The sequence below is a fragment of the Solanum dulcamara genome, chromosome 7 (assembly GCF_947179165.1).
Source record: "Solanum dulcamara chromosome 7, daSolDulc1.2, whole genome shotgun sequence".
In the NCBI taxonomy this organism is placed as follows: Eukaryota; Viridiplantae; Streptophyta; class Magnoliopsida; order Solanales; family Solanaceae; genus Solanum; species Solanum dulcamara.
Genome location: NC_077243.1, coordinates 4,112,243 through 4,131,604, shown reverse-complemented (window position 1 = coordinate 4,131,604; position 19,362 = coordinate 4,112,243). Strand labels below are relative to the sequence as shown.

The 19,362-nt window shown below is 32.9% G+C and overlaps 3 protein-coding genes across 4 annotated transcripts; all 3 read left to right on the top strand.

Annotated features, from left to right (window-relative positions):
- The first annotated feature begins 5,690 nt into the window (after positions 1–5,690).
- Positions 5,691–7,290, top strand: LOC129894701 (thaumatin-like protein). The gene is made up of 3 exons (XM_055970360.1): positions 5,691–5,928; positions 6,014–6,385; positions 6,768–7,290. Exons 1-3 carry the CDS (start codon positions 5,859–5,861, stop codon positions 7,067–7,069), a joined length of 744 nt encoding a protein of 247 aa, XP_055826335.1. The 5' UTR covers positions 5,691–5,858; the 3' UTR covers positions 7,070–7,290.
- Positions 7,291–9,338: 2,048 nt separating this feature from the next.
- LOC129894029 (pentatricopeptide repeat-containing protein At3g18020) lies at positions 9,339–13,533 on the top strand. 2 transcript variants are annotated; one of them, XM_055969521.1, is made up of 4 exons: positions 9,339–12,358; positions 12,626–12,721; positions 13,140–13,180; positions 13,500–13,533. In XM_055969521.1, exon 1 carries the CDS (start codon positions 9,629–9,631, stop codon positions 11,726–11,728), a length of 2,100 nt encoding a protein of 699 aa, XP_055825496.1. In that variant the 5' UTR covers positions 9,339–9,628; the 3' UTR covers positions 11,729–12,358; positions 12,626–12,721; positions 13,140–13,180; positions 13,500–13,533. The 2 variants fall into 2 exon arrangements, with proteins under 2 accessions (XP_055825496.1, XP_055825495.1); XM_055969520.1 differs by having other exon boundaries at positions 9,339–12,503; positions 12,614–12,721.
- On the top strand, positions 13,439–18,653 carry LOC129894030 (uncharacterized). The gene is made up of 9 exons (XM_055969522.1): positions 13,439–13,643; positions 14,244–14,292; positions 14,489–14,577; positions 14,708–14,764; positions 14,859–14,921; positions 15,105–15,170; positions 16,636–16,722; positions 17,513–17,606; positions 17,954–18,653. Exons 1-9 carry the CDS (start codon positions 13,539–13,541, stop codon positions 18,433–18,435), a joined length of 1,092 nt encoding a protein of 363 aa, XP_055825497.1. The 5' UTR covers positions 13,439–13,538; the 3' UTR covers positions 18,436–18,653.
- The last annotated feature ends 709 nt before the right edge of the window (positions 18,654–19,362 follow it).

The window sequence follows — 19,362 nt, the reverse complement described above, 5'->3', positions numbered from 1 at the left end:
GAGGTCCAAAAGGCGATTGAATATCTAAAGAAAGAATTTGATATGAAAGATCTTGAAAAGACAAAACTTTGTCTGGATCTGCAAATTGAACATTTAGCAGGAGTGGTCTTTATCCATAAATCTGCCTATACTGAGAAAATTTTAAAACGATTTTACATGGACAAAGCACATTCATTAAGTACTCCAATGATTGTTCGATCACTTGAAGTGGGTAAAGATCCATTTTGACCTACAGAAGTGAATGGAGAACTTTTTGGTCCTGAAGTACCATATCTCAGTGTTATTGGTGTGGGTTTGTTTTATGATAACAAAGGTTGTGCAGACCTTATTGGTTATGCAGATGCAGATTATTTATCAGACCCACATAAAGCTCGATCTCAAACATGCTATCTATTTACATTCGGAGTAACTTCTATACTATGATGGTCTACAAAGGAGCCTATTATTGTTATTTCTTCAAATCATGCTGAAATAATAGCAAATCATAAAGTAAGTAGAGAATGTGTGTGACTGATATCAATGATACAGTTCATCAAAGAAAGATGCGACCTGAAAAATGATGTCAAAATACCCACAGTTATATTCGAAGACAATGTTGCGTGTATCCCCCAATTGAAATGTGGCTTCATAAAAGGAGACAGAACGAAATATATTTCACCAAAATTATTTTTTACACATGATCTCCAAAAGAATGGTGATATTGATGTACAACAAGTTCGTTCGAGTGATCATCTTGCAGATTTATTCATAAAAGCATTACCAATATCAACTTTTGAGAAGCTAAGATATAAGATTGGAATACGTCGTCTCCAAAATATCAAATGAAGTTTTTATCATGGGGAGTAAAATCTGCGATGTACTCTTTTTCCCTTTATCAAGATTTTTTCCCACCAGATTTTCCTGATAAGGTTTTTAATGAGGCAGCACTCAAGGTGTTTTACTAGATGTGTGTACTCTTTTTCTTTACTAGACTTTTTTCTAGTATGATTTTAACGAGGCACAAGATCTATGGGGGTTCAGGATAACTATATATATTGTTTCTTATAAAGTTTTTAATGAAGCACATTATACGTGGATATCTAAGGGAGAGTGTTATAACACAATATGTAGCTGTCCATGTCTATTACCTAATCCACTAATTTACTCACTATTTCCTCCATTGCACCGGCTATAAATAGACATTAGTGTTGTGCAATTTAATGTACAAAGTTATATTCTCTCAACTCTCTCTTTCTTTTACAATCTATCTTTCTTATTAATTTATTAAATTAGTTTGTTTTATAACATAATATATTTTTTAATATTATGAAAATTATTCTTTTTACTTTTTATTTTTACGTCACAATATCACCGAATTAGATTCCAACAAAGTATATTATAATTTGAATAGATTGAAAATATTAACTAAGAATAAAATATTTTTTTTAATGTAAGTAAAATTTAAAATGAATAAATATAAATAATAACGAAAAGAGTAGCGTATATGTATAGGAAAAGAAAGTGTGATTTTTTGTTGAAATAAGTGGCAAAGTCATGAAAGTAACAGTAGATGTAGAGTATCAGAGTATGATTTCTTGAGACGTGTGAACTTTTTCTAAGGGTACGGACAACTCTGACCCTTCCATCGATTCCTGCGCAATTTTTGTTTTCCCATCCCCCCCCCCCCCACTCACTTGCTCTTCATTTATATTACCTCCCATTTACTTATCCATTATATTAATTTAATTTCATATTAAATTTAAGAGAATAAAAATAAAAAAAATATTTTATAGTTTTAAATTAAAATTATGTTAAATATATTAAAATATTTTTTAATTTAGTGATCTTAAACATAATAGGTGAAAAATTGAAATTAAAATTTTATCAAAAAATAAAAAGAGTAACTCTTTTTGAAACAGATTAAAAAAAAGGAGGTCATTCTTTTTTAAACGGAGGAGTATTATTTAGGGATTTCTAATAATATTTGTCAAATTTATAAATTATTAAATAATTTATCATAATATATCGATTTTATCTTTTTTATTAAATATTAATTATTTTTTAAATATCTAAATGACTTGTATTAATAAATATGGTTTGGTAAAATTACTTTTATCATTTACTATTTTTTAACTCATGTGTCAAATCAATAGTGGAGTTTGACAGAAAAAAATATTTTATATATGTATTTTTTTAATAATTCACTTGATATGAACTAGAATTGTGATAAAATCATTAATTTAATTGAAGTTTCATGATTTAAAATATACATATAATTTTTTTTTCTATCTATATACTTTATATAATTTTCTATATACATAATATAATTTTTAAATCATTTTTTTGCTACATCATTATACTGGTGGGTGTATTAAATAACTATATTAATCATAGTTAGATTTAAAGTTTTAAAATATAATTACTCTTTCTACGTGACATCATTTGATTTAACATGTTTTTTAAGAATAAAAAAAGACGTTTGAAAAATATGGTTTAAAACAATTATTAAATATTTGTGTGTTTGTAATCATTTCATTAAGTGTAAAATGTGAATTTAAAGGTTAGATTGTTCTTAATTATAGTAAGGAAATAGTGTCACATAAAATTAGACGGAAGGAGTAATAAGATTAACTTAATACTTCCTCCGTTCCTGTTTATATATCGTTCATACTAAAAATAGATATTTCGTAATGCTTGTCATTTCACAAAAATTAATACATCAATACTAACACTATTCATTTTATTTTACCTCTTTAGAGTTATTAGCCTTGAAAATATGGAAATGACCAATATAGAAAAATTAAATAATTAATTCATGTTCATTGCAATTTCATTAATTAAAATAAATTAAGTGATGTTCATCTATTGAAAATTAACCGTAAGAGAATACTAAATAAATATATAATTATAAATTTACTATTTTTTTAAAAAACTTAAAATATGAAATGGCGACATATAAATACAAATAAGCCTAATAATAAGAAAACGAAGGGAGTACTCTAATAATTACATTGTTTTATTCCTTCATCGAGTACAATTATTATGTCAAGTTTCCATCTTAAGCAATTGTTATGTGCTTTTACTTAAAATGTACATAGCACATGGAACCCACTTACAAATAATTGAGATTTGGTGTAATTAAATGTAATTATATTCTTTGATATATTTAGTAGATCAAGTAATTATTTGGTAAAAAAGGAATTGGTGTAATTGAATGAGTGTAATTACACTCTTCAATTCTCAAAAGAGGGTAAGAAATTATTGTAATTACATCATGTAATTACATGAAACTTTTTAAAATGTTTGGTTTATTTATATATATTTTTTTAAAATATTTTATTATTCTAATAGTTTCTAAAAATATATTTTTATTTTTTCATTATTTATATTTCATTTCCTTCTCATTCTTAACCTTTACTTTATCGTGTGGTTCCATGCAATTTTTTATATTATTTATTTATTTATTATTTACATAATTTTGTTAGTATTCTAATTTTTAAAATCATATTTATGTACGTTATGTTAAAATTTGATATAAAGTATTATGTTAATTTTTTTTTGAATTTAGAATTTATGTCGTATTTTCAATGTCATTTGTTTTAGTAGTATTGACTTGATATTTGATATTGCAAACCGTTTATTTTTTGGTTAAACTTGATAGATTATTTTTTAGTCAAATATTTTAATAATATTATGACAATATATTTATGATATTAACATTTTTGTCAAACATACATTTTGATGATGTTCATAAAAATCTTATACTTTTAGTTTTTTTTGATTAATTAATTAAAATATACTAATTTAAAAAATATAAATAAATTATTTTTTAGAATATTAGTTAAGAGCATATGTTTATTAATTAATATTTAATTTATTATCATTTATAAAGGTCTTTATTTGTCTAATATAATTTTTAAGTTTAGACAATTAACTTTTATTTTTTAAATTTAATAGTAATTACATTTGTGCAATCAAACAATACAATTATAATTACAGTATAATTACATTGAGGCAAATAAATAGGTCATCGTAATTATTAAATTAATAATTAGCACCTAATAATTACATCAATTTTAATTATCAGGTGGCTTTCCAAACATATCCTAAATGCAAGTATCTATTACATCTCTATCACTAATCTCCCCCATGTTGGGTCTCCTCTCTACCCAGGATTTCGGAATAATCAGGCAAGAATTTGGAGAAGTAAAAGAGCACATGATATTGAACAAATCTTTAATGTTCAATAAGTGATGTAAATCTAAATTAATCGAAATTAGTTTATATGTAATTGATACGAGATATCTACACAAGGGTAAATTCATGTTGAGCAAAGAAATGTCGAGTAATATATCGAACAAAATGATAATACTTAAACAATGAACAACTCTTGATGCATTGATTTAGCAACTAGTTTTCGATCTTGAAAGTTTGAACCTCAATCTAAGCATATGTTTTGCAAAGGTAAAAGTCATCTTCACCCTCCAACTTTGCTTTTAAAATACAACTCCCCCCTCAACTTTGAACAATAATCAAACTCCTCCCTTTATTCTAATTAAATTTTCAAAATACCTATTATACCTTTTCATTATTAATTTTTTTTTTTACTTTTTTTAGAAATCTTGATATTTTTATTCTTTATTTAATGTAACAAAATTTTCATAAAAGCATAAACATCATTTTTGGACAAAAAAGTGAAAAAATACTAATTAAGTATATAAATTAATGATGTTCTATAATGAAGTAAATTCGCATAATGAGAAAATTAATTTTATTAATAATAATCAAAACTTCAATATTTATTTATACAAGTGAAAATAGCAGAGAATAATAACTATACAAATATATTTCAACGTAGGAAATACAAATAATTAATTTAATTAAGGACAAATTTTTAAGGATTGTATTATTTAGATTTTAAATTATTTTAGATTATAATTTATGTAATACTCCATCAATGTCAATCAAAACTTATTAATTTTTATATAGAAGAGAATATTCACAGCCATTTATATTACTTGATTCTCATTCTAAAAATAGTTGTTTTAATTTACTTGTCCAATTTATAAAATTTAAGAATTTTTTAATATCTTTTTATTTCTACCTTTAGTATTAAATAACCGCATAAAATAGTAATAGTTAAATTTAAGGTTTTAAAATATTATTAATAATTAGTTTAGGAAAATATACCTCTAATTATTATTTAAGGAGTGTCATATATATCAAGGAGAATCAAGTAATATGAAATGCATGGAATAAAATAGTGGAAAAAAGAAAAAATATATGTATACATACATATACACACACTTAATGTATATTATATTGAAATAACAATAATATAAATTTTTGTGATAAATTCTTAAAAATATTATTCTACTTATAATGTTAAAGAACTCAAAGAAAAAGTTATAAATATCTATGTTAAAAAGTAAAATATCTATAATATAAAGAGATATTAAATAGATGTGATATAACAAGGGTAAAATAAATAATGTATGAGATAAATGAGAGAGTTTGATTATTATTCAAAATTGAGGGAGAGTTTGATTTTGAAAGAAAATTATCAAAATATAACATTATTACATAATTTGAGTTATTATATAATATAACTCTTGAGGTACAAACTCCTTTGATCTTTTTCCATTTTTTAACTTTTACAGCTAGCAACTTCTCATTTTATTCACAAACAGGTTCACTTAATTACCGTTCACCACCTAAGTATCCAAAGTAACCCTACATTTTAGTGTCTCCCCATTTTCCTCTGTTTCTTTCTTATTGATTTTTCTATAAAAAGCCCCCCATTTCTATTTACCATTCCTAACAGGTACACTTCTCTTACTAGCGCTTTGCCGCAGCCAGCTTTCTCCATAATTTTAGCCATGGCAGATCGATTTCTCACACCCTTTCTAGTTTTGGCCTTTTTCACCATCTTTGCCTCCCACATTTCAGGTACACACCAAAATGTTGTACAAATAGCTAGTTGTGTGCTTTATTTTTATTTTTTTTACTAATGTCAGTTCTTTTTTTGGTTCAGTCTCAGCTACAACAATGACATTGTACAACAAATGTAGCCACCCGGTGTGGCCAGGGATCCAGCCAAGTGCAGGTAAGCCGGTTCTGGCTCGTGGAGGGTTTAAGCTTATGCCGAACAAGGCATACAGACTTAGTATGCCGGCTGGGTGGTCCGGTCGAGTTTGGGGCCGTCATGGCTGCGCTTTTGATGCTACTGGCCGTGGACGCTGTGCAACTGGGGACTGTGGCGGTGCGCTCTTTTGTAATGGAATTGGTGGGACCCCTCCGGCTACTCTCGCTGAGATTACTCTGGGGAATGAGCAGGATTTCTACGATGTGAGTCTCGTAGATGGTTACAATCTCGCCATCTCTGTAACTCCAGTTCGAGGGAAAGGTGAGATTTATGCCTAAAAATGTTGAAGGACTTATTTGTCCCTGAATAGTACTTTTATGCTTCCCTCTTCTCAGTTTCATAGTAGGGTTACTTCTGTGATTACGAAATTATATCTTCTTCTTGTTTTTCCTTTCTCGAGTATTAGGTTGATAGTTTTAGATCGGGCAATCTCAGTAGCTGAGTTTGTTGACTACCTAAATTTTCCGGTTTCACCTGGTTAGTGAGAGTTTGATTTTTCACATTCTAATCCCCATTTTCCGATATCCATTGCACTACCCTCAATTTTGAGGGCAAATAAGTTGGTAGTTTTAGATCTGCGATTCTATGATCTTCGAGAATTTCGTCTTATTAAGTAACTTTTTTTTACTTTCTGTTTTGACAGGGAAATGCAGCTATGCTGGGTGTGTGAGTGACTTGAACACAATGTGTCCAGCAGGTCTACAAGTGAGATCTCATGATAAGAGTCAAGTGGTGGCTTGCAAAAGTGCATGCTCAGCTTTCAATTCACCAAGGTATTGTTGCACTGGAACTTTTGGGAACCCACAAACTTGCAAGCCAACTGCTTACTCAAGGATATTCAAGACTGCTTGTCCCAGAGCTTACTCATATGCTTACGATGATCCCACTAGTATTGCCACTTGCACTGGTAGCAGCTATGTTCTCACCTTCTGTCCTCACCATTAGTCTTGTCCTGTTTCTTTTCACTCTCTGTTACTATTATTAGTAGTATCAAATCAAATCAAATATATAGTAGTCGTGATTTTAGTCTTTTCTAGCTACGTCTATCTTATTTACTTCTAGACTCAAGTATATTGTATTAACATCATCACTAGTTATTATTTTCAGTGATGGACTCTTTATTTTATTGGCAGCAGTAATCAGATTTAGTTTTGTTTAAGTTGTGATATCATTGGTGCAATTTTTTTTTGAGCTTTAATTTCGGGTTGATATTTGGAGAATGCACAATTCTTGAGCTGAGTTTCTATTAGGAACCATCTTTCTAGTCCACAAAAATAGCAATAAGATTTACGTATCACAAGAATATATTGGCGATGTTGTTATATTTGGAGCATCGACAGTTCTAACTTTTAAGTTTTAAGTATCGGAGCTCTCTCTTTAATCAGGTTTGACTCTTGGTTTCCGCTATAAAATATCAAATGAAGATGATAGGTAGCTGTAGAATGGTGGTCTAGATTTTTTTTCCTTGACTATTTTATGGGGGCATTTGCTACTTTTTGTCGGCACAAATTTGAGGTAACTCCTCCCTCAGAGTTTTAATCAAATGGATTTTTCCATAGTTGTTTTGATTTGGCGATATAGAAAATAAAATTCGAGTAATTGTTGGAATCGATCATAGTGTAAAGTCAGTATAAAATTCACAACACTAATTAAACTTGAAAATCAAGCAACTTGAGTAAGTATATTTGTTTCCTTATGGAAAGTCAGTCATTAATCATGTTTGCTCTCTTTAATTTCATTCTAACCTGTATAAAAATTTAAGTAATTACTACGTTTAATGAATTCCATTTTGAAGTGCTATTTCTATTGATGAATAGTGGAAAAGTAAGTTGTATTTTGCGAAGGAATCTTTGTAACGTGTCATGTTGGGCAAAGGAGTGTAAAAGACAGAAAACGTTTATAATTGTGTATTTCATCAAAAAAAAAACAAAAAAACCTTCATGTCTCTGCTTTCGCTCTTTATTTCATTTTTTAAACTACTTTTTCTTTTTCTACTTTATTAGTCAAACGCTTTTCTATCTATTTCTAATTCGAAAATTGAATTTCATTGGACTCCCATTATGCACAGATTCAATTCGAGTCTATTTTTATCTTAAAAAATCATTCTAACTGCGTGGCGTCGCTTTGCTTTGCTTTTTTTTTTTTTTTCATTTCTTATGCAATGATCGATATCAATTTTGGAAATCGACTAATTTAAATTCACTCTAAAAGTTTCACTTTGAGGGATAAACCGTTTTTAATCCAAAATGACTTTACTCCCAAGATTCGAATCCTCGTGTAGTTTTGCTAAAAGTGTTACACCAATGATAGAATCGTTTTGTTGATTTTTTTTTTCTTCAGTTTTCTCGGTCAATTGTATTATCAGTTTGTCACCTTGCTCAAGGATATGATGTCCGCTTACATTTGCAGGAAGAAAAAAAAGTCTATATCCTTGTGAATTGCATAACGATTAAGCTTGTATTGTCCAAAAAGTTTCGCTGGTAATTCTCATTTGGGACATTTATTTAGTAAATTGACCTCCTTTTATTTCTTTTGCAACTTACAGATTTTTTAGATCACGATCTAAAATTTATAAAATTGAACAATACATATGAGGGTCAGAAAAGACAATTTTTTAAGGACTATATTTATACAATTACACGGGGTCATCGGCCTAAATCAGCCAGTATTGTGCCTTGAAAGGTGATGGATTGTCGGTCCGAATTAAAGGTGAATCCTTGTGTGCCTTTAGTAGAAAAAATTTGTTATTCATAAATTTTAAAACTTTGCCCTTCCTATTGCTGACACTAAAATCTCTTTCATAATTCATTCTAATGTTTTGCTATAATATGCTGTCGACTCATTTCAAATGGATGCACACACAAGTAATACTAAACCCGCTGGCCCAAAAGAGCGAGCTAGACTAGGAACATTGGACCAACAAGGTTCATCTATATCTGAAGTAACTCTATTTGCACAGCACTTTATATTTGTAGCCACTAGCCAGTTAAAGGGTTTTCAACATTACCTTCGCCTTATGAATGCAAATTTGAAGAAGCTGGTCTAGATATTTGAGAGATAGGAGATGCTTGAACTTTTTTACTTTGCCAATAATTATACAATTTCTTAGAAATGTCAAACGGTTAGTGCCCGTTTGATTTTTGCTTATCTAAAACAGCTTAACAGGTTCTTAGCCTCAATTGCATATATCAAAACTTTTGTTTGCTGTGAAAATTTTTAAAGTTAAATTTTGACAAGCTAAGCTTTAGACGCGCATGTGTGAAATTATTTAAAATGGCTAAACTTATAAAAGTTTAGAAAGTGGCTATTTTTGCACCTCCCCCTCTATTTCTTAAGATCATTTGAACAACTGCTGAAAATCCAGTTTTTTAGTTTTTCTTCCATCCCACCATTAACAGATGTATCGATTGATTGAGCAGTTGGCTCATTTCTTTCCTCTTTTTCAAATTGACAACGTCGTAGAGACATAATCATGAGCCAGCTACGAACCTCGAATTTCCCAAAATGCGTTGTTGCAAATTTCCATTTCCGATACCTCTACACAACTATGCTAAAGGATGCCCTTCATCTCTTTCAATCTTCTCCACCTTTTTTTCACCTTCTGTATGTCAAATTAATGAGTTCTATTTAAACAATCAACAACAACAACAAATCTTTGAAGGGCAAGAATTTGGTATTGATCGGAGTTTGATCGACAGAGCTTACTGGACCAGACGAATTCACAAGCTTTGTTCAATTGAAGGTAATGTAGACGAAGCTCTTCGACTCCTCGACGAACTTCGACTTCAGGGATATCATCCTGACTCTCTCAATCTCAGCAGCATTGTTCACGCTCTCTGTGATTCCCATCGATTTTCCGAAGCCCACCAGCGATTCCTTCTCGCTGTTTCTTCCCAGTCAACCGTCCCTGATGAGCGAACCTGCAATGTTCTTATTGCTCGCTTGCTTCACGCAGCTACTCCGCAAGAAACTGTGCGTGTTATTTCCGCTTTATTCTGGCAAAAGCCCCAGTTTGTACCTTCGTTAATGAATTACAACCGTATAATCCATCAGCTCTGTACTTTCGAAAGAAATAGAGATGCCCATCAGCTGTTTGTTGATATGAGAAAGAGAGGGCATTCACCTAATATTGTTTCGTATACTACTTTGATCCACGGGTATTGCGGGGTTGGCGAGGTTCGGGAAGCTGAGAAGCTGTTTGATGAAATGTCTGAGTGCGGAGTGATACCTAATGCTCTCACTTATAGCGCTTTGATTCGCGGGATTCTTCAAAAGCGGGACATTGACCATGGAAAACAACTGATTCGGAAGCTTTGGGGCGTGATGCTCAATGAAGAGGATAAGCACGTAAACAATGCAGCATTCTGCAACGTGATCAATTGCTTGTGTAGAGAAGGGTTCTTCCATGAAGTGTTTAATATTGCTGAAGATATGCCTCAGGGTGAAAGTGTGATTCAAAGTTTTGTATATGCACAAATGATAGATTCTCTTTGTAAATTTGGGAGGTATAATGGGGCTGCTAGGATAGTTTATATGATGAGAAAACGAGGTTTCGATCCAAGCTTAGTTTCATATAATACAATTGTGCATGGTCTAGTCAAAGAAGGTGATTGTTTCAGGGCATATCAGTTGTTGGAGGAAGGGATTCAATTTGGCTACTTGCCGTCAGAATTCACTTACAAGTTATTGGTAGAAGGTTTGTGTTATGTAAATGATCTTGTTAAGGCCAAGGAAGTCCTCAATGTGATGTTCAATAGGAAAGGTGTTGACAGAACAAGAATTTATAATATATATCTCAGAGCTATTTGTCTTGTTGACAACCCAACTGAGCTTTTAAATGTCCTTGTCACCATGCTTCAAACTCAATGTCAACCAGATGTGATCACCCTGAATACTGTTATTAATGGCTTCTGCAAAATGGGAAGAATTGAAGAGGCTCAAAAGGTTTTCAAAGATATGATGATGGGGAAGTTTTGTGCCCCTGATGGTGTGACGTTCACAACTGTTATTAGTGGGTTTTTAAAAGCCAAAAAGGTTGAAGAAGCTCTTATGTTATTGCATAGAGTTATGCCTGAAAAAGGTTTAAAGCCCAACGTTGTAACATATAATGCAGTTATCCAGGGGTTATTCAAGTTACATCGGATAGATGAAGCTATGGAGGTCTTCCATAGCATGGTAAGTGGTGGCATCGCTGCTGATTGCATGACATATACTATTATTATTGATGGGTTGTTTGAATCCAACAAAGTTGATGAAGCCAAAAGATTCTGGAACGATGTTGTTTGGCCCTCAGGAGTTCATGACAGCTACGTATATGCATCCATTCTCAAGGGGCTTTGTCTCTCTGGTAAATTGCATGATGCTTGTGATTTCTTATATGAATTAGTAGATTGTGGGGTTACTCTTTGTGTCGTCAATTACAACATTGTCATTAATGGTGCTTGCGCATTGGGCTGGAAGAGAGAAGCGTATCAGATTCTTGGTGAAATGAGAAAGAATGGACTAGAACCTGATTCTGTAACATGGAGAATTCTGGATAAATTGCATGGCAATGTGGAAAAACAGTTCTGCGAGGATTTGACATGTAATCAAGTGGGGGTGTAAGATAAGTCGGTCGTTGAAAAATTTTGGTTTTAAATAAAGAGTGAAGTGGTTAAGTTAAGAAGCGTGAGGGCAGCAGTTCTCTCAGTTGTCATAGAATAAACCCTGTTAAATGCCGTCTCTGGAGTATGTATGTTTTCATGATGATAGGATGCAACATAACTATGAACAAGTTAGGGAAGTTTTTGGAAGGGGGTTCATCATATTAGATGGAATGTACTTTCTTGTGTAATATCTCTTTTATTTATTACTCATAGCCTCCATGATTTTTTTTAATTAATTTTTTTAATTTAGACATTCATCTCATTTAACTCAATAATGAGATTTATTCCCTTCTATCTGAATGTACTATTTCTGTAATGGTCAAGCAAAATTTGATTTTTCGTTATCTGAGAGTTAATACTTCTTTTAGTTTTTAGTTTGTTACTGCCTTGCTGAATGCATCATCCTGCCTTCAATATTTTATGTATGGATATTCAATTGAATAGATAGCTATTATTCTTCTCACATCGAATCTGCAAATTTGTCATGACAATACTTTTGACTTTATAAGCTGAAGAACTTATGCTACAAGTTGATCTAGGCACCCAGCTACCTTGAAGCTTCTGGCACTTTCCATAGCTAAATAGAGAGGTATGTATTGAAACTAAGATCGTTCATTCTTTTCATTAATGCTTCTCCTTTTTATATAAAGCCATAACTAGCTCTTTTGAGGTGCTGAACATGAACAAGTAGCTATATGATGCATCGCTGAGTAAGTGCTGTTTTATAATAGCAGGTAACTTGGTGGAGATTCTGGAGTTTCCCCCCTTAATTTTGAGTTTCTTCTTTAACATCAAGATAGTTTATCATCCCGAGGGCTCCCCTCTTTAAAATTTTGCAGTATAGCTTTATTTTCAGGTCAGCAAGTGAAGGAATAACCTGCTGGAGAATTACAAAAGGAGAAGAAATTAACTGCTACAGCTGCTTTACAAACTTTTCGACTGAAGAACTATTGTAATTAGCTGTAGTCTTAGTTCTTAATTTGCACCTGAGAGGCTTACTTTCAGATTCTGTTTTTCATTCTTATTCTGTCAAATGGTTAAGTTATTCCTTTATTCATACAACTTCCATTAATGTTATGTTCTTTGGAAAGATCTCATGTATGGTTGCATACAGATGTGGTTCATTGAACCATCTTCAAGGCTTGTTTCTGAATGGAACTTAACTAGAGATGCTATACAGACTATAAATTCTCACTGTGGCAGTCAATTACATGGTTGAGATAGGCGCATGGCGTCTAACATGATAAATTAGGAACATACCACAGTTTGGTTTGTTTTGTTACACAATAGGACATTCAGATCACACTCAAGGATGTGAAATAACTGCATTAACAGAATGTAATTGATTCTATGGCATTTTGCTTTTACAGCTCTTGTTTTGTGTCATGGGAAGCTCAACACAGTTCTACAAGTAATCTTTATTTTTGAGGATTGTTTAGTAGTTTTTTGGTTACATAGAATGTTGGGGAAAATGACAAAAATGGCCCCTTATCTTTGATAATAGATTCAAAGTAGCCCCTTTAAGCATCAACTGAACAGTTTTGATCCTTTAGGTTTGCTCAAAGTGAGCACTTTTAGTCTCCATTAAATATTTAACAAACTCTATTGTTAAATTAAACAGGACAGCGAAATTCCTTAATTTGAACCTACAACCAAATATAAGGGTCATTTTTGTCATTTTCTCCCCGTCTTTCTTTCTTTCTTGGTCTGCTGATTCTCCTAGTATGTAGAAGCAAGTTGCTAAGCGAAGCAGTGAGAGAGACCCGAGTATGACGACCCGAATAGCTCCGGGAGTCGGAGCGAATCTTCTCGGCCAACACTCGGCGGAGCGCAACCAAGACGCCACCTCCTATGTCGGCAATCTCGACCCTCAGGTATCTCTCCTTCTTTCTAATCCTAGGGTTTTTCCTCCTACACTCTCTTCGATTTTCCTTTTATATCTTTGTTCACGCTTCTGTTAAGTTTCCAATATCATAAACCTGCGTGTGAATACCTTCCTTCTCAAAATCAAATATTTGTGTAACTGTTAATGCCAAACTAATGGTGTCAATGTAAGAGAAAATAGTGAGAGTAATTGGATAGACTTTATGTGGCATCTATAGCATTGAAATTTGTCCCCCCTGAATCTTTGTATGACTTTTTCTGCCTTTTTCTGCTGAGTGTTTGTGAATTCCTTGTCACATGTATGGTATTCCTAATAAGTCCGCTAGTATATATGCAACTGCATGTCTGCTCTGCTGTTTCGTGAGGGCTAATATCTTGACTCCGGTGTGTCGATGTGCATGTGTCTCAATTTTATTGAAGATTTTGGATATTAGCAGCCTTAAAATCTTTTTTTTTTCCAGTTACAAGCTCCTCACTGATTGTTTTTTTTTCTATTTCTTTGTTGCTTTCAGGGTAGAAATAACTCAGAAAATTGAGATTTTTTTTCTGGATTCTGATTTAGAAAATGTTTTTCTATGGTTGATTGGTAGATTACTGAAGAGTTGTTATGGGAGCTGTTTGTTCAAGCAGGTCCAGTAGGTATGTCTATTTTAACTGAATAGCTGGCCCCTTTAAAAGGAAATAAATCAGTGGAGATTCTTGATAAAGTTATTTAACATCCTCGTTGTTTTTAAATTTTCATCAGCATCCTCTTAGGCTTTTTTAATTATTTTTTTTTTGGAAATTTAGATTCTTTTATATCTCATTGTTTGCTATATAAATCAATGTGTTGCAGTCAATGTTTATGTCCCCAAGGACAGAGTTACTAATGCTCATCAGGGATACGGTTTTGTGGAATTCCGAAGTGAAGAAGATGCCGACTATGTAAGTTTATTGGTTGTTTTTCTTGTCACACTATTTTTACTTGCTGAAGTCGTTATCTATTATATGTTTGTCCCCATGGATTTGTTTTTGGTATTTGTTGCTTTCTCTATCTAAAGCACTACCAATGCAGGCAATAAAGGTACTGAATATGATAAAACTTTATGGGAAACCAATACGTGTAAATAAGGTAATGCTATGCCATTGATGCATCTTCCCTTGTTATAATGAATTCTTCCACAGATCTCACATTTTATTTAATCTAATAATTTATCCTGGTACAGGCATCACAAGATAAAAAGAGCGTTGATGTTGGTGCCAACTTGTTTGTTGGGAACCTTGATCCTGTAAGCAATTCATATCCTTGATAGTATCTTACAAACTCGCGTTATTCTCAAATCAAATTCAACTGGATATTGACATTGGATAGCAGCTTTTATTTAGGTGTATAACATCATCTGCATATTATATCACCTTGCTCATGCTAGCACTTTTGTTAACTTATAAGCCCGTTTTTGTTTTATATGCAGGATGTAGATGAGAAGCTTCTTTACGACACTTTTAGTGCTTTTGGAGTTGTTGTCTCAAATCCAAAGGTTAACGTCATTTTTCTTCTTCTTTCATATGATTCATGATTCTTCATTTTGCTGCTTTTAAAGATGCTTTCTGGACTTCCTACTTGGTAAAGAAAAAGAACGTCTCAATCTGTGTTGATTAATTCTCGCCTATTTTGTATCCATGATTCAGATTATGTTTTTAACTCCTAACAATCTGCTAGTGAGTACTGTTCTTGTACATCCTCCAAACAAACATCTACCCCTTTAAAAGTTGAATTCTAAAGGTTCTCTCTTGTCCTTTTTTTGGGTGTGTAGTGGGTGGTGATTGTAAGAGGCGCAAAAAAATTGGTTCTTTCATGTTTGCAATGCTATTAATGATCGTCTGCCTTGCCTTAGCATAGAGTTATTCCTAACGGCCAGTGCACTCTAATTTAGTTGAATATTGAGCCATTTTTGGTTAATTTAGTAATTAATATATTTCTTTCGAGTTACTCGGCTGGGAACACGTAGCACTAGCGGAGCATAAAAAAACTGTAGGTGGTTCACTTTGACTTTTACACTGCCTTGCCTTACCATCTTTTGATATTCATAATTTATAAAGTTATTATTTATCACTGTTATTTCTTTTGGTTATCATTAATTCCGACTATAATTTCAGTATAATAATTTCGTATTTCAATTTTTATATCTATTATATATATGTACATGTTTGATATATGATAATATATAAATATATAGACGTGATTAAATGAGCGACTTATTTTATTCATACGTAGAGTTATTGTTTTTATTTAATTTTAAAGAATAAATTTTTACATAATAATATTATTTGCTTACCGTTAATTAAATAGCAGCCTATTCAATATTCCCATTAAATTTGATGGGATTAAATCTAATGATTAATGCATTTTAATTGTGAGACTACCCCTTTTTTACTTCTAAAATCTATTCCCCCTCATTTCTATTTCTTAATCATATCCTTGTTATCTTATCGTGCTTGTTTGATTGTGGTTCAATTTATTGTTGTTGCATCTAGGATCACATCACTGGGCAAAATCAGGAAAAAGTTCATCCTCCTCCCGCATGGCTGGCAGCTCATTTTCTCCTCTCCCACCACCACAATTCTTTTATCTTTTTGTGTGTGACAATTCATTCAGACAACTCCAACTAATTTAGGACTGAGGTGTAGTTGATTGGTCAATTGGTTGTATCTTCTTCCCATAACGGCATATCTGACCTGATATGTACTACTCCATCTTTGCCGGCAGGCAAAGCAACTCTGCACTCGAATCTGTATGGATACTGGAAATATGTCGTTGAAAGTGAACACATGTTACATAGACAGCAAGTCATGTCAACATGCTAGACCAGCTTGAATGACAAACTATGCATGTATTGGTTTTTTTTAAAAGTAACAATGTTTACATTTTACTAGGACCACATAGTTTACTTGCCATTTATTGGTGGCCTTTGTTATATTCTGATGTAGTATCTTTTCTTCCAGATAATGAGAGACCCCGAGACAGGGAATTCCCGGGGTTTTGGTTTCATTAGTTACGATTCATTTGATGCCTCTGATGCAGCAATTGAGGTAACTCTCCTTTTACCTCTTTGCTTACCAACCATAAATTGTACATATACAAGATATGTTGCGACTTAAAAGTCCAAAAAAGTTCAAATCTAAGTGTTAGCTATTGTTTGACTTACAGCCTGTGCTATGTGTGCACTCCTGTCTTCTTTTAATGTCTGGATTATAAATTAGGATACATTTCTGATCAGACTTTAGAGGATAAGCTTATTTGCATGCTATGGAGGTTGTAATGTGTTGAAAATGGAGTACTTTCCACTTTGGTTTGTACATTGTTGGAGCTTTCATTTAATTTCTGAAAAACAGGTCAAGTGGCTGTATATGAATGTGAGCAGTTGATGGATTTCCTAGATTCCTTACATTTTTTAAGGATTGGGATCACCCTCCGGTTGCTGTGATAGGCTGATAGCAATCAAATCTCACGTACAAACAAATACATTGTGAGCAGGACACATCTTCCAAGCATTGAATATCTTGTCTCAGGCGCGTTTAAGTGACCAATATGATGATTTAGAACTGTATTGTTTCAGTGCCTAATTGGTAATTTAATCTACTTGGGACTACGAAACCAGGTTCCTGAAATCCTGTTAAATATAAAGACCCTGCTATTAGTAAAGATATGGTTTACTTCAGTGCAAATTTTGCATCTTCATCTGACATTACTAGTTTACTTGTTTGGAGAACACTGGATTTTTAATGTTTTGTTGCTTTTGAGGTTTCAAATCCTCTGTCCATGGCAGATGCTTTCTAGCTGATGCATCTGGACTTGACTTCCAACTTGGCATTTCTGCAGGCTATGAATGGTCAATATCTTTGCAATCGCCAAATTACGGTGTCCTATGCCTACAAGAAAGATACAAAGGGGGAGCGCCATGGAACCCCTGCTGGTAAGAATGAATTTGTGTTTAAGGAAAATGAAATTGAGAATGCTAGGATGTGGATACTTGTCTTCGATCAAAGATTGTTGAACTCTGTTTTGCTTCTTGTGAATATACAAGTTGAATTTATTCTGTAGTTATTTGGACCATAAGTTTGTAGAAGGCTGAGCTAGTATTTGGATTACTTCAAAGTGTGAATATGAGTGAGGTGATTTATTAAAATGTACAAGTTGCTAATTGTGCGCATTTTCTCCGCAATTTGAATCTCATGATATTTATTATCTTTTTGAATTATGTAATCATTGCTTTTCCAATGCACTTTGGGGCAATTCTGATTTGTTGTGGATGATATGCAGAGAGGGTTTTAGCTTCGAGTAATCCAGGTACCCAGAAAAACCGGCCTCACACCATGTTTGCAAGTGGACCCCCAACGCTTCCCGGTGTTCCACAAGCCAATGGTGCGGTTGGTGCTCCCGTTCCCCCACGGCCTTTTGCAAATGGTCCTATGCCTCCAGCTCCTGTTCCAGCAATTCGGCCACCACCTATGCAGCCTAATGTCTACCCACCAATGCAGATGCCTCCACCACAAGCTTGGCAGGGACAGCCCATGCAACCAGCTGCAGGTGGCATTCCGCAGCAGCAAATGCAATTCAGAGGAATGCCACCTCCGCCGCCCCCACAGTTGGCTCCACCCCAAAATAGGCCCCTTCCACCACCAGTTGCAATGGGTGGTAATGTTTGGCGTCCGCCACCACCACCTCAACACTTTAATGGTGGTCACCATGCTATGCCCCATATGTCGATGCAGCCACCCCCTCCACCTCCTGCCCCAGGTTGAAAATTGAAGACGCCAAATTTTGTAGCATCTTGAATGTCTTTCCTTTCTGGGATATGACATATTTTTAAAATAGTGTTTACAGTGTAAGAACGTGTCGATGGTATTTCAGACGAGGATTGTTCGATTTGGAAATAACTTTTGCCTTTTACCTTTATTATCGGAGACGGAGGAAGATGATTGTTGATTTTAGTGACAATACCATATGCAATCTCTGAGCAGTCTGATCGTAACAATCCAAAACACATTACAAAATTAGATAGACCATCATCTGAACAAGGGTCAGAGATACATTATTCCTGCATTTGAAGAAGTTTTAATAAAACCATTTCAAAATTATACAAGGACAGTTAAAAGAGTTTATTGTGCCCCCTTGTGCAGCAGCCTCTTCATGCTTCTGTTGATTACTTGAAGGTAGGGTGTCTCAACCATAAGGCCACTAAAGCAACCGCTTGGGGCTTTAAATGTTTTAGGGCCTCCAATTTTTCCTAAAGAATATATATAGTAGTTGTTTACTTTATTTAATGTAGAAGTTGTTGTAATAATTGAGAAAGTGTAGCAATCTTTTTTTTTTTTACCTGGCTAGCTATTTTGTTAACTTATTTATATTTTGGTGATTATCACAAACCCACATTATAATTTTTACATTTAACTTTTTTATTTCCCTGCCAATTTTTATTATCTCATTATTGAATATTCTAATGTTTATCAAAGGGTCAAACCTTTTGCATTATGCAAAATCTATTGTTTTGTATTTATAAAGAAATCAAATTTATTTTTTGATGTATTTTTTAAATTTTAAGCACTGCAACGGATTCATACTAGTGTCATTATATAAACTTTTTAAATTTTGAGTCAGATTCTATTATTCTAACTTTATATTATATATATTTTCATTATTAACATTCTCATTTCATAAGGTCTACGTAC